This window comes from Xenopus tropicalis, chromosome 9 (assembly GCF_000004195.4).
Source record: "Xenopus tropicalis strain Nigerian chromosome 9, UCB_Xtro_10.0, whole genome shotgun sequence".
Taxonomy (NCBI): domain Eukaryota; kingdom Metazoa; phylum Chordata; class Amphibia; order Anura; family Pipidae; genus Xenopus; species Xenopus tropicalis.
The window spans coordinates 85176480-85199537 of NC_030685.2; the positions used below are offsets into that span (position 1 = coordinate 85176480).

A 23058-nucleotide genomic window follows, 5' to 3' on the forward strand; every position below is an offset into this window, starting at 1 on the left:
ATATATATATATATATATATATATGTGGTTTGTCCCTGAGGAAGAGCACAGTTGGTGCTCGAAAAGTTGGATCGTTTTCATTAAAGAAAATTTTTTGTTTTCTAACAAAGTCCCTGCGTGTGCGGCTCATTGTCTTGCTATATATATATATATATATATATGCACAAGAGCAAATGGAGCACACCCTATAGAAAATCAAAAGCCCTGGGTGCTGGCAAAAATAGTAATAAAGAAGCAGAGAGCCGCACACACAGGGACTTTGCAAAAAAGATCCGACGTTTTGAGCACTAACGGTGCTCTTCCTCAGGTTTGTCCCTGAGGAAGAGCACCGTTAGTGCTCGAAACGTCAGATCTTTTTCAATAAATATCTAACTTTTTTGCAAAGTCCCTGTGTGTGCGGCTCTCTGCTTCTTTATGTGTGTGTGTGTGTGTATATATATATATATGTGTGTGTGTGTACAAGTCCATGTGTGAGCCCTGGAGGGACAGGGAGGGAGGGACTGGGGGAGAGAGTTGGGGCTGAGTGCCGGAGTACTTCCCCTTTGCTGTAATGTAACTGCGGCTGCAGAAGTCACATCACTTAGTGGATCAGCAGAACGGGCTTCACACGGGGAGAGATGAGCCTTGAACAGCAGCGACTACAAGGATCTCAGGAGCTGCCGGGAGTCTGAAGGCTGCAGGGGATCCGGGAGTCGGAAGGCTGCAGGGGATCCGGGAATCGGAAGGCTGCAGGGGATCCGGGAGTCGGAAGGCTGCAGGGGATCCGGGAGTCGGAAGGCTGCAGGGGATCCGGGAGTCTGAAGGCTGCAGGGGATCCGGGAGTCTGAAGGCTGCAGGGGATCCGGGAGTCGGAAGGCTGCAGGGGATCCGGGAGTCTGAAGGCTGCAGGGGATCCGGGAGTCGGAAGGCTGCAGGGGATCCGGGAGTCGGAAGGCTGCAGGGGATCCGGGAGTCGGAAGGCTGCAGGGGATCCGGGAGTCGGAAGGCTGCAGGGGATCCGGGAGTCGGAAGGCTGCAGGGGATCCGGGAGTCGGAAGGCTGCAGGGGATCCGGGAGTCGGAAGGCTGCAGGGGATCCCGGAGTCTGAAGGCTGCAGGGGATCCGGGAGTCTGAAGGCTGCAGGGGATCCGGGAGTCTGAAGGCTGCAGGGGATCCGGGAGTCTGAAGGCTGCAGGGGATCCGGGAGTCGGAAGGCTGCAGGGGATCCGGGAGTCGGAAGGCTGCAGGGGATCCGGGAGTCGGAAGGCTGCAGGGGATCCGGGAGTCGGAAGGCTGCAGGGGATCCGGGAGTCGGAAGGCTGCAGGGGATCCGGGAGTCTGCAGGTAACTGACTTGTTTAGGGAGCCGGGGGTACCAAGCATGTAGTCGCTCAGCGCAGAGTTCTTTGGCAATAATGTGGCCAACTGAGCAACAGCCGCAACACTTTGGTAAGAGTATTAAAGGGGAACTCCAGCCAACATCATAAAACATAAAGCATCATCGACATGAAGCAATTTTGTCCTAATGTTATTTGTAAATGTTGTAATTGCCATTGCGGTTATTTCATAAAGGGGACCTGTCACCCTAAGGGTGAAGACACACAGAGCTACTAGTAGCAGCTACTTCTTACAGCTACTAAAATAGCCAATGCTGATCATTTACTGATAACTGTCTTGTACGTGTGTTTAGCAGAGGCAATTCTCAGTATTGTCTATGGCAGGGGATTTTCTAGCGTTTAGTAGCTGTGACAAGTAGCTGCTACTAAGTAGCTCTGTGTCTCTTTACCCTAAGAAATAATTCCGAATCCTTTTCTATCATGTTAGATAATCAAAATTAACTGCTTAAGTTGGCGAGGTCCCCAAGCGAGTGGGTCTTCTCCCATTATCCCCACCTATGGATCAGCGATATCGGGGGCCAAACGATCGAATTAGAATGCCAGAATAGGCGCAGTCAGTTCAGGGACCACATCAACGAGCCGATGCCGACCCCGATCCGACTAAATTTTTTTTATTTTTTGATTTCAGGCCAGATATCGGTCGGACAGGCCCGTCGTTAGTGCCCATACACGGGCCAATTAGCTGCCGGATCTGTCTAAGGGACATATATCGGCAGCTAGAATCGGCCTTTGTATGGCCACCTTTATACATAAAAACTCACCCATATTCTATTCATTCCTATGGGAATTTTTGATTGTGTGAATCAGCTCGCCTCTGTAGCATTGTTTTGTCAGGAGTCAGAACCATCAGTGCAGAGAACATAAACAGCCAGGCTGTGTATTGAATGTATATTTGGGAAGTTGCTGAGACATTTTCTTTCTTTTGGGATAATCAGCTCTGAGTCAAAAGCACCAAACAATGCCAGTTGGGTTTTACTTAATGCCGGGTGTTTGGGCAGCAGCTGAAATGTTCTGTCTTGAGGTTTGAGCCTTTTGGTTCTGTGCAGGAATGCGAGGGTGCTGAGTGGGTGCCAGACACGCACTTACTATTCGGCAGCAAACGTACTGGCACCTCGGTGTGACGGAGGGATGTATTTCCAATGAAACTCATTTTTACACCCCATGATTTTAAGTTTTCCCGCAGTTTATTGTTGTGGTCCCACCAATGTATAATCCATATATATATTACATTTCTCTGATTTTACATTTTTTTCTGCTGTATAATGTATCAATCTGCTTATTTCATAGACCCGGGTTTATGGGTCTCCCGGAACATCTTGTCCTGCCAGTTGCTCGCACTTACATTCAATGAGTCGGTAACAGGACGGAAGGTCTCAGCGTCTCTCCCCCCAGGGACAAAACTGACCACCACAGCAACAGCCACAAAGTTTTATAGCAACTTTACCATAGTGAGATGGGGACAGTAGGACAAGATGGGGACAGTAGGACAAGATGGAGACAGTAGGGCAAGATGGGGACAGTAGGACAAGATGGGGACAGTAGGACAAGATGGAGACAGTTGGGCAAGATGGAGACAGTAGGGCAAGATGGAGACAGTAGGACAAGATGGGGACAGTAGGACAAGATGGAGACAGTAGGACAAGATGGAGACAGTAGGACAAGATGGAGACAGTAGGGCAAGATGGGGACAGTAGGACAAGATGGGGACAGTAGGACAAGATGGAGACAGTAGGGCAAGATGGGGACAGTAGGACAAGATGGGGACAGTAGGACAAGATGGAGACAGTTGGGCAAGATGGGGACAGTAGGACAAGATGGAGACAGTAGGACAAGATGGGGACAGTAGGACAAGATGGAGACAGTAGGACAAGATGGAGACAGTAGGACAAGATGGAGACAGTAGGACAAGATGGGGACAGTAGGACAAGATGGGGACAGTAGGGCAAGATGCGGACAGTAGGACAAGATGGAGACAGTAGGACAAGATGGAGACAGTAGGGCAAGATGCGGACAGTAGGACAAGATGGGGACAGTAGGACAAGATGGAGACAGTAGGACAAGATGGGGACAGTAGGACAAGATGGAGACAGTAGGACAAGATGGGGACAGTAGGACAAGATGGAGACAGTAGGACAAGATGGAGACAGTAGGGCAAGATGGAGACAGTAGGACAAGATGGAGACAGTAGGACAAGATGGGGACAGTAGGACAAGATGGAGACAGTAGGACAAGATGGGGACAGTAGGACAAGATGGAGACAGTAGGGCAAGATGCAGACAGTAGGACAAGATGGAGACAGTAGGACAAGATGGAGACAGTAGGGCAAGATGGAGACAGTAGGACAAGATGGAGACAGTAGGACAAGATGGGGACAGTAGGACAAGATGGAGACAGTAGGACAAGATGGAGACAGTAGGACAAGATGGAGACAGTAGGGCAAGATGCAGACAGTAGGACAAGATGGAGACAGTAGGGCAAGATGGAGACAGTAGGACAAGATGGAGACAGTAGGACAAGATGGAGACAGTAGGGCAAGATGGAGACAGTAGGGCAAGATGCAGACAGTAGGGCAAGACAGTAGGGCAAGATGGAGACAGTAGGGCAAGATGCAGACAGTAGGGCAAGATGCAGACAGTAGGACAAGATGGAGACAGTAGGGCAAGATGGAGACAGTAGGGCAAGATGGAGACAGTAGGGCAAGATGGAGACAGTAGGGCAAGATGCAGACAGTAGGACAAGATGGAGACAGTCAGACAAGATGGAGACAGTCAGACAAGATGGAGACAGTAGGATAAGATGTTATTTTCAGGATAATATGGAGACAATAGGAGGAGGAGAGCCCTGTCTAAAATTATCTCATGCCGGTATCAGCTGAAGAAAGAATGGTTACACCTCATCCCTAGAAATTACCCAACTCCCCCATTTAATGGGCGCCATATGTTAGCCAGTTAGTGTTTTATTGTTCAACCTGAGTGTTCTGCGCACTTGGACAGTCATCACTTTATAGGTCCCACCCACACACTGTATGCACGGGCCCCACGCGTGTTCCTAAAATACCTACAGGTAACCAGGGAGATTTTCACTTGATGCTATTAAAGGAGAGATATATCCACTGTTTAGTTCATATTTATTTCCCTGTTCCTTCTCTGCACAATTACGTTTATTGGGAGCTGCCCCATTACAGCTTATTGTGTGCCCAGAACATTCCTTCTCTGTATATTTGTATTTATACATATGGGTAGGGGGTGCCATAGTGTTTCCCTTAGACAGTACAGTATGGGGGTACAGCTTATTGTGTGCCCAGAACATTCCTTCTCTGTATATTTGTATTTATACATATGGGTAGGGGGTGCCATAGTGTTTCCCTTAGACAGTACAGTATGGGGGTACAGCTTATTGTGTGCCCAGAGCATTCCTTCTCTGTATATTTGTATTTATACATATGGGTAGGGGGTGCCATAGTGTTTCCCTTAGACAGTACAGTATGGGGGTACAGCTTATTGTGTGCCCAGAACATTCCTTCTCTGTATATTTGTATTTATACATATGGGTAGGGGTTCCATAGTGTTTCCCTTAGACAGTACAGTATGGGGGTACAGCTTATTGTGTGCCCAGAACATTCCTTCTCTGTATATTTGTATTTATACATATGGGTAGGGGGTGCCATAGTGTTTCCTTAGACAGTACAGTATGGGGGTACAGCTTATTGTGTGCCCAGAACATTCCTTCTCTGTATATTTGTATTTATACATATGGGTAGGGGGTGCCATAGTGTTTCCCTTAGACAGTACAGTATGGGGGTACAGCTTATTGTGTGCCCAGAACATTCCTTCTCTGTATATTTGTATTTATACATATGGGTAGGGGGTTCCATAGTGTTTCCCTTAGACAGTACAGTATGGGGGTACAGCTTATTGTGTGCCCAGAACATTCCTTCTCTGTATATTTGTATTTATACATATGGGTAGGGGGTGCCATAGTGTTTCCCTTAGACAGTACAGTATGGGGGTACAGCTTATTGTGTGCCCAGAACATTCCTTCTCTGTATATTTGTATTTATACATATGGGTAGGAGGTGCCATAGTGTTTCCCTTAGACAGTACAGTATGGGGGTACAGCTTATTGTGTGCCCAGAACATTCCCTCTCTGTATATTTGTATTTATACATATGGGTAGGGGGTGCCATAGTGTTTCCCTTAGACAGTACAGTATGAGGGTACAGCTTATTGTGTGCCCAGAACATTCCTTCTCTGTATATTTGTATTTATACATATGGGTAGGAGGTGCCATAGTGTTTCCCTTAGACAGTACAGTATGGGGGTACAGCTTATTGTGTGCCCAGAACATTCCTTCTCTGTATATTTGTATTTATACATATGGGTAGGGGGTGCCATAGAGTTTCCCTTAGACAGTACAGTATGGGGGTACAGCTTATTGTGTGCCCAGAACATTCCTTCTCTGTATATTTGTATTTATACATATGGGTAGGAGGTGCCATAGTGTTTCCCTTAGACAGTACAGTATGGGGGTACAGCTTATTGTGTGCCCAGAACATTCCTTCTCTGTATATTTGTATTTATACATATGGGTAGGAGGTGCCATAGTGTTTCCCTTAGACAGTACAGTATGAGGGTACAGCTTATTGTGTGCCCAGAACATTCCTTCTCTGTATATTTGTATTTATACATATGGGTAGGGGGTGCCATAGTGTTTCCCTTAGACAGTACAGTATGGGGGTACAGCTTATTGTGTGCCCAGAACATTCCCTCTCTGTATATTTGTATTTATACATATGGGTAGGGGGTGCCATAGTGTTTCCCTTAGACAGTACAGTATGGGGGTACAGCTTATTGTGTGCCCAGAACATTCCTTCTCTGTATATTTGTATTTATACATATGGGTGGGAGGAGCCTAGTGTATGGGTGGGAGGGAGTATGGCAGCTGGTACATATATTGCACATGTTGGGATTAGGATGTAGTTACAACAGCAAAAAGCACTCAGTTCCTCACTTAGCGGCGGATGAGAAACCCTGTGAGTAAACAGTAGAATTGCTGCAGAGAGTAGAAGTCAAGGCGCCACTCAGGAACACACTGTATGGCCCATGTTATTGGCATTATTTACCCTTTACATACGGCCATATCTCTCTATGGCGCTTCCTTCCCCGTGTAATGCTTCCATTAATGGAATAGCCATCGCTTTCTCCTATAATCCCAAGGTCTTGCTCTTACCCTGTTGGTTAGTAGGGAACTGGGCGGAGCTCTGACGCCAGTTTAAAGGGCCAGCGACATACAGAGAATAAATCTCAAGAATTCATTTCAGTAATTGATAACAGTTATTTGCTATGTAAATGTGGGTGCTAGAGTCCAAATGGGCCTTGCTTGGTACCCCCTTTATCATGTAGCATCAAACTGGCCCACGGGGATACTGGGAAGGTGTAAATGGGAGCAGGGTAGGACTGGGCCAATGGGACACTGGGGAAAAAACCTGGTGGGCCCCAGCCCTCATGGGCCCCTCTGAACCAGACCCAATCCCCAACGGGCCCCCCCAAGGCAGACAACAGAAACACCCAGACAGCGCTGCTTTCATTGGCCATTACAAATAACATTAAAACCCCCTGGACATTTTTAATGCTAATGTTGCTTAGTATGTTACAATATTGGGGTCGGGTTGCCCTTTAATTGCTAGGAGGCAGCAACAGTAGTCTAAAGATAATTGTTTTTGGTGCTGGAGTTTAAAAATACCAGCGGGTCTGTGTGACAGAACTGATAGAAACGGAATTCAGCCGAGCTGATAACACGGGTACTGATGGTGGAGCCGCTAACCCCGGCGGAAATGAGCTCTGTGGCTGCCAGATAGCATCTAATGGCAAGGAAACACTTTCAGATACAGTGAATAAACGCAGAAATAAAGCAAGGGGTGGATCGTGCCCCCATTTATCTGTTCCCACACTAATTAGCCGGGCAGCGACTATCAGCCCGAGGCCACTATAAAGCAAACATGTTGCAACTTTATAGGAAGAAATGCATAATACAAAGAGAGAACTCTGTTGGGAAATATGGACCCATGACCCATTCTGTCGCAATGGGCTTTGAGTTCAGGGGAAGCTCTGAGATTAAAGGGGAGGCTCACCTTTAAGTTAATGTTTAGTATGCCATGAAATGCTGGGGGTCACAGCGTGCCGTGAAATGCTGGGGGTCACAGTGTGCCAGTAAATGCTGGGGGTCACAGCGTGCCAGTAAATGCTGGGGGTCACAGCGTGCCAGTAAATGCTGGGGGTCACAGCGTGCCATGAAATGCCGGGGGTCACAGCGTGCCGTGAAATGCCGGGGGTCACAGCGTGCCGTGAAATGCCGGGGGTCACAGCGTGCCAGTAAATGCTGGGGGTCACAGCGTGCCAGTAAATGCTGGGGGTCACAGCGTGCCAGTAAATGCTGGGGGTCACAGCGTGCCAGTAAATGCTAGGGGTCACAGCGTGCCAGTAAATGCTGGGGGTCACAGCGTGCCAGTAAATGCGGGGGGTCACAGTGTGCCAGTAAATGCTGGGGGTCACAGCGTGCCAGTAAATGCGGGGGGTCACAGCGTGCCAGTAAATGCTGGGGGTCACAGCGTGCCAGTAAATGCGGGGGGTCACAGTGTGCCAGTAAATGCTGGGGGTCACAGTGTGCCAGTAAATGCTGGGGGTCACAGCGTGCCAGTAAATGCGGGGGGGTCACAGTGTGCCAGTAAATGCTGGGGGTCACAGCGTGCCAGTAAATGCGGGGGGGTCACAGCGTGCCAGTAATGCTGGGGGTCACAGCGTGCCAGTAAATGCGGGGGTCACAGCGTGCCAGTAAATGCTGGGGGTCACAGCGTGCCAGTAAATGCTGGGGGTCACAGCGTGCCAGTAAATGCTGGGGGTCACAGCGTGCCAGTAAATGCTGGGGGTCACAGCGTGCCCAGTAAATGCGGGGGGTCACAGTGTGCCAGTAAATGCTGGGGTCACAGTGTGCCAGTAAAATGCTGGGGGTCACAGTGTGCCAGTAAATGCTGGGGGTCACAGTGTGCCAGTAAATGCTGGGGGTCACAGTGTGCCAGTAAATGCTGGGGGTCACAGTGTGCCAGTAAATGCTGGGGGTCACAGTGTGCCAGTAAATGCTGGGGGTCACAGTGTGCTGTGAAATGGTTTCCTGTTGGGCCTGACGTCACTAAGGGACACGGCGACTGTCGGTTCCTGGGTTGCACTTACACTTACTGCCAGTTTGCTGACTTTAATGATATAATTGAAACCTGCTTTATAGACAAGTGGCTATAAAAAGCCCATTCTCAGTGCGGATGTTTGTGCAGCTTGGCATCAGCGCCCCCGGCAAGACGGGGGAATTCAGTAGGGTTTTTATAGCCGTGATCCCGGCCCCGACCATAAAGCCCTGGTTGCTATAGATTCCCATGAGAGCTGCGCACGTGCAGGGAAAGCTTCATACAATATTCGCTCAGTAATCACGTTACCTTCATATTAAGGGCCACAAATAGCTCCGCGAGGGGCCCATTAGCCCGAACGTCTGATGTAAACCGGTAACATTACCCGCAGGGCGTGCCCAACTTGGGGTACAGAGTAAGAGCTCAGGTTGCAGAATGTGGGGGGCAGGAAGCACAAACTTGTTAGTATTGGGGTCCCTTGGACTGATTCTGCAGCTTATTGGCCCGTGTAGGGGCAGGAACGAGGGGCCTGGCCAACCAATATCTGGCCTGAAATTGGCCAGATATTGATTGGCCAGGTTAGAAAATCCAGTTGGATCTGGGACCACATCGGCTCGTTGATGCAGTTCCCAAACTGAATGCCCCATTGCCGCATGTAGAATTCGAATTCGCCTACATGCCTCCCCGATATTGCCCACCCGTAGGTGGGGATATCGGGTGAAGATCCGCTCGCTTGGCGACATCTCTCTTGGCCTTCTACTTTCTTCTTTCATTCTTACATGATTATTGAAGCTTCTTCCCCTCGGGCTGGCACTTTATCAAGGGGGGCAAAAAGTAAACCCTGGAAACTGAATGCCCAAGTCTAAACCAGATGTTGAGAGAATATGCAGGGAGCTCGGCGCAAGTGCCGGTAACATTTTATCTTCTTGGTCCCATCCGTAGCCCCCCAAAATGGTCTTTTGTTGCCCCTTTAGTCATAAGGCTGAATGTGAGATGAGTCCCTTCTGCAAAAGTGAAGAGAAACTAAAGAGCAAAACGATTTCCTGAATTAGAATTTCACGCCTGGTTGTATTTTTGTAACACCAACTCTTCCTGTCAATGACACAATGTGCCTAAAGGGCACCACAAAGTATCACAAGCGGCCACACATACGGCAGGATGGAGTTGGGTGGGAGGAGGTGGGATTTTGCTGTGGGACCCATCATCGTGATGGAGCATTGTGCACAAATGTTGACACCTACTTTTTTTTCTAACTTACAGGGTTCCCGTGAAACGTTTGTGAAGACCATCATCAGCCCCATCACATATATGAAGAGAATGGTTGCATTGCCCCCACCAAGGACACATTTGACCCTCTAAACATGGAATTTCACCCCAAGAATTCCTCTGCTGATAATGACTTGGAGGCACAGCGGCAACTTATTGTCCTTCTCTCCAGCCCCCTTTCTGTCTTCATCATCTTCTCCAACCTCTTCATTATTGTTGGGATTGTGTTCAACAAGAAGATACACAACACGGCCAATTATTTCTTCCTTAGCTTACTATTTGCAGACCTGCTGACGGGGGTGGCGCTGCCCTGCATCCCCCACATGAGATACGACAAGAAGTTCGGGTATCACATTTGCATGATCTCCTACATCTTGCCCAACTTCTTCTTCCTCTCGTTCCTGGCGAACCTTCTAATGGTTCATTATGAGAAATACCTCTGCATAGTATATCCCTTGAGGTACCACAGCATTTGGGTCCACCGCTGTGTCCCACTGTCCCTCCTCATAGCTTGGACTTTGCCATTGCTCTTTGCCTGCTTGCCCATGATGGGTTGGAACAACTGGGATACCGAGTCCAATTGCTCTTATAAATATGTCTTCACAAATACCTACATCTACTTGGAGACCTATGGTGTAGTCATCCCCTCCATCCTGGCTATTGTCTTCATCACAGTTAAGGTGCTATCCGTGGCCAGGAAGCAACTAAAGAACATCAAGAAGCTTCACCGCTCAGTTCAGAGCCAGGCAGGCATCGAGTTGGAGCACCAGATGGACCTGAGGTATGCCCGCTGCATTGCCATAGTCTCCTTGACTTTCTTGGTCTGCTGGGTCCCCTACATTGCAGTCCTCCAGGTCTCAGTCCTGGCCATTGAGCATTATGAATTCAGCTGGTGGATTATCCTCACCCTCACGTGCGTGGGCAGTGGAAGTGCCGCTGTCATCCCAGTCATTTTGGGTCTCTGCCACCGGGAGTACACGGAACTGTGGAGGAACCTTTTTGGCAGATACTGCTGCAAACGCAGGGGATCTCTTTCCAACCTCCACGGCATGGCCAGCAAGGAAGAGACGTTGCAGGATGGGTTGACCGATGTGAAGTAGTAACTAGACCAAACCTAAGTTCTAAAGCCCTTGGTGCACTACTGACTAGGGATGGAGGTAGCCAGAAGAGAAAATGGCCACCTTTGGAGTCATAAGACCCTAAACACAACCACAATGTCCACCATCCCAGTGCCATTTGGATAAGCTGAGCTACCTTACAGTACCACCAGGTCGGTCATTCATTATGGGACCTGAGGAAGTCCATTGTACCTCCACGGAACTGTGGAGGAACCTTTTTGGCAGATCCTGCTGCAAACGCAGGGGATCTCTTTCCAACCTCCATGGCATGGCCAGCAAGGAAGAGACGTTGCAGGATGGGTTGACTGATGTGAAGTAGTAACTAGACCAAAGCTAAGTTCTAAAGCTCTTTGTGCACTACTCACTAGGGATGGAGGCAGCCAGAAGAGAAAATGGCCACCTTTGGAGTCATAAGACCCTAAACACAACCACAATGTCCACCATCCCAGTGCCATTTGGATAAGCTGAGCTACCTTACAGTACCACCAGGTCGGTCATTCATTATGGGACCTGAGGAAGTCCATTGTACCTCCACGGAACTGTGGAGGAACCTTTTTGGCAGATCCTGCTGCAAACGCAGGGGATCTCTTTCCAACCTCCATGGCATGGCCAGCAAGGAAGAGACGTTGCAGGATGGGTTGACTGATGTGAAGTAGTAACTAGACCAAAGCTAAGTTCTAAAGCTCTTTGTGCACTACTCACTAGGGATGGAGGCAGCCAGAAGAGAAAATGGCCACCTTTGGAGACATACGACCCTAAACACAACCACAATGTCTACCATCCCAGTGCCATTTGGATAAGCTGAGCTACATTAAGGTACGACCAGGCCAGTCATTCATTATGGGACCTGAGGAAGTCCGTTGTACCTCCAGCTGTTGGACCCTTAGAAGGCTGTTGCGGTTGATAGGTCGATAACGACTGTAGAGATACAGGTTTAGGTGAGTTGTTTGCCCCAGGCCTTGCCCCCCGCCCAAGGACAACCCCAGAGAAATTCTCAAGGAACTCGTTCTGTTAATTACTCAGCAAATTCATTAATTATACGAATGGGGCTCATTATCATGACGAGGATCACATGATGCCCAACTAATGTCACCCTACAGCGTCTGGCACCGTGAACTCAGTTCTCATGAAAATGACATTTACGGAAGAGAAACTGATTTTATTTTAGGAAATGAAACGTAAAATAGGGGGAAACTGAAATGCACCGAAACTGGCGGCACTGCAAAAATACGGCAGAAATGAGGGAAAATGTAAAAAAATGGACATTTCCTGTATAAATATCTGAGGGGGTCATTCACTGGCCGGCGTTACTGTTTATAATTGAGGTGATGTACATAGAAATGTTACTTTTGGGTTAAAAAATAATGATTATTTAATAGATTTTGATTTGTTTCTTGGCTCAACCTAACAAGTATTCTGGGTTGTACCAACACGCTCGTGCCGGGGGTCCCTGACAGATCTCACTTGCCGATTGGTTGGTTCCAGCGGCGTGCGATTCACTTAGGGTTGCCACCTCACTAATGATGAGCGAATCTGTCCCATTTCACTTCGCCATAAAATTTGCTAAATGGCAAGTAAATTCACGAAACGCACTTCTCGTGTGATTTTTTTGCCACCCGCGTCTTTTTTGTCTCCCGTCTCTATTTTTTGTCACCCGCGTCTATTTTTTGTCGCCCGCGTCTATTTTTGACTCCCCGTCTTTTTTTGTTGCCTGCATCTATTTTTTTTCGCCCACGTATTTTTTTGTAGATCGCGTCTATTTTTTTTGTCGCCCGCGTCTATTTTTGACGCCCCGTCTTTTTTTGTCACCCGCGTCTATTTTTGACGCCCCGTCTTTTTTTGTCGCCCGCGTCTATTTTTGACGCCCCCCCTTTTTTTTGTCGCCTGCGTCTATTTTTTTGCCACCCCCATCTTTTTTTGCCGCCCACGTCTTTTTTTGCCGCCCACGTCTTTTTTTGTTGCCCGCGTCTATTTTTGACGCCCCGTCTTTTTTTGTTGCCCGCTTCTATTTTTTGACGCCCCGTCTTTTTTTGTCGCCTGCATCTATTTTTTTGCCACCCCCATCTTTTTTTGACGCCCCGTCTTTTTTTGTCGCCTGCGTCTATTTTTTGCCACCCCCATCTTTTTTTGACGCCCCGTCTTTTTTTGTCGCCCGCGTGTATTTTTTTGCCACCCCCATCTTTTTTTCTTTTTTTGTCGCCTGCATCTTTTTCTGTCACCCGCATCTATTTTTTTTGTCACCCGCATCTATTTTTTTTGTCACCCGCATCTATTTTTTGGTTGCCCACATCTATTTTTTTGTCGCCCATGCTTTTTTTTTTTACGTGAAAAAAAAATTCCGCGCGACAAATTTTTTTGTGGCGAATTTTCACGGAAGTTTCGCGAAACAATTCGCCAATGGCAAAATGCTGAAATTCGCTGCGAATCCATGCCTGGCAAAAAAATTCGCTTATCACTACGCCTCACCCCTTTAATACTGGCCACATAATGAATCCACATCCTGCACGGCTAGTTAGCAAGTCATTATGCAGACTGAACTGGTTTCTGTGCAGCCATGCAGCATCTAAATGAATTAATAATTAGCCATACAGAATGTGGCCGGTATGAAAGGGGCGGGGAGGCAACCCTAGCAGCGCTACTGAACATCAGGCCAAGGAAGGGCGCTAATAAACCATTTATAATTATAATAATGATATTGCACAGCAATACCAGCCCCTTCCTAACAGCACCACCCGGGCACCTCAGAGGGTTCCAGTAGGGTTGGCAGCCGCCATGTTTGACGGCGATTACCAGCACCGGATACAATACAGTCAAAGTCAATGGCCGCCAACCCCACAGAGCTGCTTTGCTTTTTCTAAATATAGGGGTTCAGTGTCGGACTGGGGTGTCTGGGCCCACTGGGGGGGCTGCCATACCACTTGCCACCTGAATGAGAGTTTGTACCCTAATGTTGCACTGATCCCAGGACACACGGAATACTTGTTTGGTTGCACTGTGCCGGGCTTGGCCGCACCCCGTATATTGCGTGATATCTATTTATAAGTCTGGCATTTCCTTTTTATACCCTATTTATGGGGTTCGGATATGAATAAAAAGTCTGTTTTGAAGCTGAAGCCAATCAAGGCAAAGTAAAACCTTGCTTCGTGTTTGTTGGTTAAACCACAGTGAGTCAGTAGCAGCGACATTTACAAATAACGGTAAATGCGGATAAGGAATGAATGGATAGTGGGAGGTTGCTGTGAATGTGGGTTTGGGTGAAGTTCCCCTTTAAATGACAAAACAGGGAATAAACAGGATAAATATGTGCAGCTGCTGATATAAAGGCAGGGAAGTGAGGGGCAAGTAACACCCCGACAGGGGCCACAAAGCGCTCCCATCAGCACCCACGGGTGTCCGTTTCTGCCCCATTTACAGTCCATTAATGCAACATAAATAAATCTTTCACTAAAGGGCAAGTCATTCCCCCTTTGATTTCACAGGTTCCAAACCTCTCGGCTCAGTGGGATCAGCAGGCAGAGCTGCCCGTAGGGGTATAAGGGACCAGGACCCTCTGAGGCTCCGCCCCTAGTGTAGTTGCCGAACTACAGCAGAAAATCACTGAATCCAGGGAGGTTCATGGGTTTTACAAGGAGTTATTTTTGTTATTTTGCCGGATCTTTTTCTGGAGGATTCGTATCTTTACGGCCAGTGGAAAAATGTGCTCTGCTTGTACTCAATGGGCTCTTCCATTCATCTCCCCTGAGACTAAACAAATATAACAAAGATAATTATATCATAATAAGAGAGGTTTCAAGAACATATTGTTATGGTTAAAGGGCAAGATCACTTTTTTTATGAAAAAAGTTCATCCCCATCAGTCCCTGCCCCAGTGAGCTTACAATCTAAGGTCCCTATCCCATTCCCATCAGTCCCTGCCCCAGTGAGCTTACAATCTAAGGTCCCTATCCCATTCCCATCAGTCCCTGCCCCAGTGAGCTTACAATCTAAGGTCCCTTTCCCATTCCCATCAGCCCCTGCCCCAGTGAGCTTACAATCTAAGGTCCCTATCCCATTCCCATCAGTCCCTGCCCCAGTGAGCTTACAATCTAAGGTCCCTATCCCATTCCCATCAGTCCCTGCCCCAGTGAGCTTACAATCTAAGGTCCCTATCCCATTCCCATCAGTCCCTGCCCCAGTGAGCTTACAATCTAAGGTCCCTTTCCCATTCCCATCAGCCCCTGCCCCAGTGAGCTTACAATCTAAGGTCCCTATCCCATTCCCATCAGTCCCTGCCCCAGTGAGCTTACAATCTAAGGTCCCTATCCCATTCCCATCAGTCCCTGCCCCAGTGAGCTTACAATCTAAGGTCCCTATCCCATTCCCATCAGTCCCTGCCCAGTGAGCTTACAATCTAAGGTCCCTATCCCATTCCCATCAGTCCCTGCCCCCAGTGAGCTTACAATCTAAGGTCCCTATCACATTCCCATCAGTCCCTGTCCCAGTGAGCTTACAATCTAAGGTCCCTATCCCATTCCCATCAGTCCCTGCCCAGTGAGCTTAAATCTAAGGTCCCTATCCCATTCCCATCAGTCCCTGCCCAGTGAGCTTACAATCTAAGGTCCCTATCCCATTCCCATCAGTCCCTGCCCCAGTGAGCTTACAATCTAAGGTCCCTATCCCATTCCCATCAGTCCCTGCCCCAGTGAGGCTTACAATCATAAGGTCCTATCCCATTCCCATCAGTCCCTGCCCCAGTGAGCTTACAATCTAAGGTCCCTATCCATTCCCATCAGTCCCTGCCCCAGTGAGCTTACAAATCTAAGGTCCCTATCCCATTCCCATCAAGTCCCTGCCCCAGTGAGCTTACAATCTAAGGTCCCTATCCCATTCCCATCAGTCCCTGCCCCAGTGAGCTTACAATCTAAGGTCCCTATCCCATTCCAACAGTCCCTGCCCCAGTGAGCTTACAATCTAAGGTCCCTATCACATTCCCATCAGTCCCTGCCCCAGTGAGCTTACAATCTAAGGTCCCTATCACATTCCCATCAGTCCCTGCCCCAGTGAGCTTACAATCTAAGGTCCCTATCCCATTCCCAACAGTCCCTGCCCCAGTGAGCTTACAATCTAAGGTCCCTATCACATTCCCATCAGCCCCTGCCCCAGTGAGCTTACAATCTAAGGTCCCTATCACAGTCCCATCAGTCCCTGCCCCAGTGAGCTTACAATCTAAGGTCCCTATCACATCAGGGGTATCAGGGACTGTTATCACCATGAATCCTTTGAGTAATTAATTAAGCCTTTCAGTAATCAAGAGTAGACGAGTGGGACCCTCAGTTACGGTGCTTAGGGGGCTGAACCTTACAATATATCATGTTTATGTTAAATAAATAATAATTCAGTGCATTTTACTTCCCCCCCCCCCCCCCCGGCTTTTCATAGGACACAACATATCGGTATTTGCATGGGGCCAATGATAAGGGGACAATGGCTCTCGATGCCGCTGCAGATAAGGGGATTAGAGGCTGATACGCAGTCAAATGGGTTTTATGTTGTTTCCTTTGTGTCCATAAACAGGGAAGGGGCAAAATAAATACGTAATATTCTCTATATGATCCCCAGGGCCAAAGCCGCAGTCACTTGCCCATCAGGTCCCTCACCCAAAGCCTCACCCTCCAAACCAACCCCAATACTGCTTTATTGCCCCGTGTGTGCAGCCTCCATCCCAGTCCCAATCCACATGGAAATCTCACAGACTTTCTATAAAGGACAAGCCAGGCCAAGTGGGAGGAGGTGGAACTTTAGTCCAGTTTCAAAGAGGAACCCACAAAAATACGTTACCCCAATAGATAAGCCTCCTTATTTATCTGACCTCGGCCTCTTTCTCTTGACAAAACCCCAATGTTCTGACCTGCCCCTCACTGATTCATTGCCCATCTCCCACCGAGATCCCAGCCATGAAATCTCTCCCTCTGACTCACAGATACACGACCCCATCACTTACTGTCTGAGCCTCACTCTGCCCCAATAATTTCTCCTCGTAGCACCCGATACCCCAACTATTTGTATCTCTCTTCCCACCAAATTCATTCTCCTCCAAACCTTGCTACACACGCCCTCTGGCCTTCATTGTTAGATTTACAACCAACAGCTTCTGCATTCAGCCTCCACATCCCATTCCCACCAACACATCAGCCTCCTCATCCCATTCCCACCAACACTTCAGCCTCCTCATCCCATTCCCACCAACACATCAGCCTCCACATCCCATTCCCACCAACACATCAGCCTCCACATCCCATTCCCACCAACACTTCAGCCTCCTCATCCCATTCCCACCAACACTTCAGCCTCCTCATCCCATTCCTACCAACCCATCAGCCTCCTCATCCCATTCCCACCAACACTTCAGCCTCCACATCCCATTCCCACCAACACTTCAGCCTCCTCATCCCATTCCCACCAATACTTCAGCCTCCACATCCCATTCCCACCAACACTTCAGCCTCCTCATCCCATTCCCACCAAACACTTCAGCCTCCTCATCCCATTCCACCAACACAACACATCAGCCTCCTCATCCCATTCCCGCCAACACTTCAGCCTCCTCATCCCATTCCCACCAACACATCAGCCTACTCATCCCATTCCCACCAACACATCAGCCTCCTCATCCCATGCCCACCAAACACCCCCCATTCCCCCAGCCTCCTCATCCATTCCACCAACCCATCAGCCTCCTCATCCCATTCCCACCAACCCATAAGCTCCTCATCCATTCCCACCAACACTTCAGCCTCCACATCCCCATTCCCACCACACTTCAAGCCTCCTCATCCCCATTCCCACCAACACTTCAGCCTCACATCCCATTCCCACCAACATTCAGCCTTTCATCCCTCCACCAACACATCAGCCTCCTCATCCCATTCCCAACCACATCAGCCTCCCCTCATCCCCATTCCCACCAACCCATAAGCTCCTCATCCCATTCCCACCACACTTCAGCCTCCTCATCCCATTCCCACCAACACTTCAGCCTCCACATCCCATTCCCACCAACACTTCAGCCTCTTCATCCCATTCCCACCAACACTTCAGCTCCTCATCCATTCCCACCAACACTTCAGCCTCCACATCCCATTCCCACAACACTTCAGCCTCTTCATCCCCTTCCCACAGACACTTCAGCTCCTCATCCATTCCACCAACACTTCAGCCTCCTCATCCATTCCCACACCAACACATCAGCCTCCTCATCCATTCCCACCAACACATCAGCCTCCTCATACCCATTCCCCACCAACCCATCAGCCTACTCATCCCATTCCCACCAACCCATCAGCCTACTCATCCCATTCCCACCAACACAATCAGCCTACTCATCCCATTCCACCAACCCATCAGCCTACTCATCCCATTCCCACCAACACTTCAGCCTCCACATCCCATTCCACCAACACATCAGCCTACTCATCCCATTCCCACCAACACATCAGCCTACTCATCCATTCCCACCAACAACATCAGCCTACTCATCCCATTCCCACCAACCCATCAGCCTACTCATCCCATTCCCAACCAACACTTCAGCCTCCACATCCCATTCCCACCAACACATCAGCCTCCTCATCCATTCCACCAACACATCAGCCTCCACATCCCATTCCCACCAACCACATCAGCCTCCTCATCCATTCCCACTAACACATCAGCCTCCTCATCCCATTCCCACCAACACTTCAGCCTCCTCATCCCATTCCCACCAACACTTCAGCCTCCTCATCCCATTCCCACTAACACATCAGCCTCCTCATCCCATTCCCACCAACACTTCAGTCTCCTCATCCCATTCCCACCAACACATCAGCCTCCACATCCCATTCCCACCAACACTTCAGCCTCCTCATCCCATTCCCACCAACACATCAGCCTCCTCATCCCATTCCCACCAACACATCAGCCTCCACATCCCATTCCCACCAACACTTCAGCCTCCTCATCCCATTCCCACCAACACATCAGCCTCCTCATCCCATTCCCACCAACACATCAGCCTCCTCATCCCATTCCCACCAACACATCAGCCTCCTCATCCCATTCCCACTAACACATCAGCCTCCTCATCCCATTCCCACCAACACTTCAGCCTCCTCATCCCATTCCCACTAACACATCAGCCTCCTCATCCCATTCCCACCAACACTTCAGCCTCCTCATCCCATTCCCACCAACACTTCAGCCTCCACATCCCATTCCCACCAACAACCAATAGGACAGTGCTGTTCCCCAAGCACAAAGCATTCAATATTAATTGCACAAAATGCTTTTTGGGTTTAGTTCCCCTTGAACACCAAGCACATGGATAGGGGCTGTTTCCCTGCCGCTTTGTGTCTATCAGGGTTGGACAGGAGGGAGAGAGTAAGCACTTTAGTGTGTTTGGTGAGGGGGTGCGCAGCTGGGGGGCCCTCGCTCATAAACATCATGTTGGCAAACAACTCCCAGCAAAGTGCCTGTCGCCCTGACAGCCGCCGGGATTAATGTGTTTGCCGAGGGGCTCTCATGTTCATGCACTTAAACTCTCATGTTCAGGATCTGCTTCTCCCCGGTGCCCACGGAATTCCTGGAACCTCAGACTCTCTGCTTACGGCCATTATTTATATAATATGAGTCCCGGGAATCAGATCTGAAAACGGCATCTTCATCCTCATATATTTCTCTTACTGAACATAATAAAATAGTTTAAGAATGCAAAGGATCTCTTCATGTATTATAAGGGATACTGTACCCCCTACTGTAAATGATAAGGATATTAGCAGTCACTGAGGGGTTCTGTGCCCATATAAAGGCACAAGGCTGCAGGCTGAGTTATACAGGGAACTCTGAGTATCACTCATGTATTATAAGGGATAATGTACCCCCTACTGTAAATGATAAGGATATTAGCAGTCACTGAGGGGTTCTGTGCCCATATAAAGGCACAAGGCTGCAGGCTGAGTTATACAGGGAACTCTGAGTATCACTCATGTATTATAAGGGATAATGTACCCCCTACTGTAAATGATAAGGATATTAGCAGTCACTGAGGGGTTCTGTGCCCATATAAAGGCACAAGGCTGCAGGCTGAGTTATACAGGGAACTCTGAGTATCACTCATGTATTATAAGGGATAATGTACCCCTACTGTAAATGATAAGGATATTAGCAGTCACTGAGGGGTTCTGTGCCCATATAAAGGCACAAGGCTGCAGGCTGAGTTATACAGGGAACTCTGAGTATCACTCATGTATTATAAGGGATAATGTACCCCCTACTGTAAATGATAAGGATATTAGCAGTCACTGAGGGGTTCTGTGCCCATATAAAGGCACAAGGCTGCAGGCTGAGTTATACAGGGAACTCTGAGTATCACTCATGTATTATAAGGGATACTGTACCCCCTACTGTAATTGATAAGGATATTAGCAGTCACTGAGGGGTTCTGTGCCCCCCATATAAAGGCACAAGGCTGCAGGCTGAGTTATACAGGGAACTCTGAGTATCACTCATGTATTATAAGGGATAATGTACCCCCTACTGTAAATGATAAGGATATTAGCAGTCACTGAGGGGTTCTGTGCCCATATAAAGTTATAGAAGTCACGGAATTAATTGTAATGTCTGGGTATTTGACAATAGGGGTCCCTATGGCATAAATAAGCACACATTATGAGAATATATATCACATGGATCTTGTAGATAATAAATTCTTTCTAATAAACCTAAAACTAAATATTTTTCCCCGTTTCCCATGCTTTCCTGCCTCCCTCCTGTTTCTGTGCCAGTAAGACACGAGCACTTCCCTCCTCCTCTATATATTATTGTGACATTTTGTTTATAAATTGTCCCTTCCTGGCATTATATTCCCTCGTTGGGGTGTGAAGGGATCTGAGCAGATAATTGGCGCAGCCTGGGCACCCCCAGCTCTCTGTATCCCAGATATATATATATATAGGGCAGCACCGCGGGGCAGTGTCCCTATGTGAGCGTCGGCGCTTTAATATCAGTGACAGATTTACAGACAGATTCAGTTTTAAAGTATTATTTATTATTACAGGTATGGGACCCCTTATCCAGAAACCCATTATCCAGAAAGTTCCGAATTACAAAAAGCCCATCTCCCATAGACTCCATTTTAATCAAATAATTTATTTAATGGTTAAATGATTTCTTTTTCTCTGTAATAATAAAACAGTACCTGTACTTGATCCCAACTAAGATATAATTACCCCTTATTGGGGCAGAACAGCCCTATTGGGTTTATTTAATGGTTAAATGATTCCCTTTTCTCTGTAATAATAAAACAGTACCTGTACTTGATCCCAACTAAGATATAATTACCCCTTATTGGGGCAGAACAGCCCTATTGGGTTTATTTAATGGTTAAATGATTCCCTTTTCTCTGTAATAATAAAACAGTACCTGTACTTGATCCCAACTAAGATATAATTACCCCTTATTGGGGGCAGAACAGCCCTATTGGGTTTATTTCATGGTTAAATGATTCCCTTTTCTCTGTAATAATAAAACAGTACCTGTACTTGATCCCAACTAAGATATAATTACCCCTTATTGGGGGCAGAACAGCCCTATTAGGTTTATTTCATGGTTAAATGATTCCCTTTTCTCTGTAATAATAAAACAGTACCTGTACTTGATCCCAACTAAGATATACAGTAATTACCCCTTATTACACCCCTGAGACTTGGGCACCTACAGCCGTTTCCAGTGTCCCTGTTAGATTCCAACTCTCCTTTGCCCATATACTGTATAATATACAATTAAATGGTTTTCATGACCAATAAACTGCGCAAACAGAAGGTCAGGCTGCTATTTGTGGTTTTCTCCGTTGAGCATTTATTTTACTGTTTCTCTCGACTTCCCCTTTTCCTACTGAAACGTCATTCCCCCCGGCACAGAGTGGGGTTATAAACTAGCACAACTGTCATTTTCATACAACTGGATATTTGTATACATATGGGTAGGAGGTGCCATAGTGTTTCCCTTAGACAGTACAGTATGGGGGTACAGCTTATTGTGTGCCCAGAGCATTCCTTCTCTGTATATTTGTATTTATACATATGGGTAGGGGGTGCCATAGTGTTTCCCTTAGACAGTACAGTATGGGGGTACAGCTTATTGTGTGCCCAGAACATTCCTTCTCTGTATATTTGTATTTATACATATGGGTAGGGGTGCCATAGTGTTTCCCTTAGACAGTACAGTATGGGGGTACAGCTTATTGTGTGCCCAGAACATTCCTTCTCTGTATATTTGTATTTATACATATGGGTAGGGGGTGCCATAGTGTTTCCCTTAGACAGTACAGTATGGGGGTACAGCTTATTGTGTGCCCAGAACATTCCTTCTCTGTATATTTGTATTTATACATATGGGTAGGGGGTGCCATAGTGTTTCCCTTAGACAGTACAGTATGGGGGTACAGCTTATTGTGTGCCCAGAACATTCCTTCTCTGTATATTTGTATTTATACATATGGGTAGGAGGTGCCATAGTGTTTCCCTTAGACAGTACAGTATGGGGGTACAGCTTATTGTGTGCCCAGAACATTCCTTCTCTGTATATTTGTATTTATACATATGGGTAGGGGGTGCCATAGTGTTTCCCTTAGACAGTACAGTATGGGGGTACAGCTTATTGTGTACCCAGAACATTCCCTCTCTGTATATTTGTATTTATACATATGGGTAGGAGGTGCCATAGTGTTTCCCTTAGACAGTACAGTATGGGGGTACAGCTTATTGTGTGCCCAGAACATTCCCTCTCTGTATATTTGTATTTATACATATGGGTAGGGGGTGCCATAGTGTTTCCCTTAGACAGTACAGTATGGGGGTACAGCTTATTGTGTGCCCAGAACATTCCCTCTCTGTATATTTGTATTTTATACATATGGGTAGGGGGTGCCATAGCGTTTCCCTTAGACAGTACAGTATGGGGGTACAGCTTATTGTGTGCCCAGAACATTCCTTCTCTGTATATTTGTATTTATACATATGGGTAGGAGGTGCCATAGTGTTTCCCTTAGACAGTACAGTATGGGGGTACAGCTTATTGTGTGCCCAGAACATTCCTTCTCTGTATATCTG

At 47.7% G+C, this 23058-nt stretch overlaps 2 protein-coding genes across 3 annotated transcripts in view; one reads left to right on the plus strand and one right to left on the minus strand.

Annotated features, from left to right (window-relative positions):
• LOC116407773 overlaps positions 1 to 23058 on the minus strand; it is an 880143-nt gene that overhangs the window by 457567 nt on the left and 399518 nt on the right. The gene's annotated exons all lie outside the window — the stretch shown is intronic.
• Positions 1235 to 12311, plus strand: gpbar1 (G protein-coupled bile acid receptor 1). 2 transcript variants are annotated; one of them, XM_012970216.3, is made up of 2 exons: positions 1235 to 1323; positions 9810 to 12311. In XM_012970216.3, exon 2 carries the CDS (start codon positions 9911 to 9913, stop codon positions 10913 to 10915), a length of 1005 nt encoding a protein of 334 aa, XP_012825670.1. In that variant the 5' UTR covers positions 1235 to 1323; positions 9810 to 9910; the 3' UTR covers positions 10916 to 12311.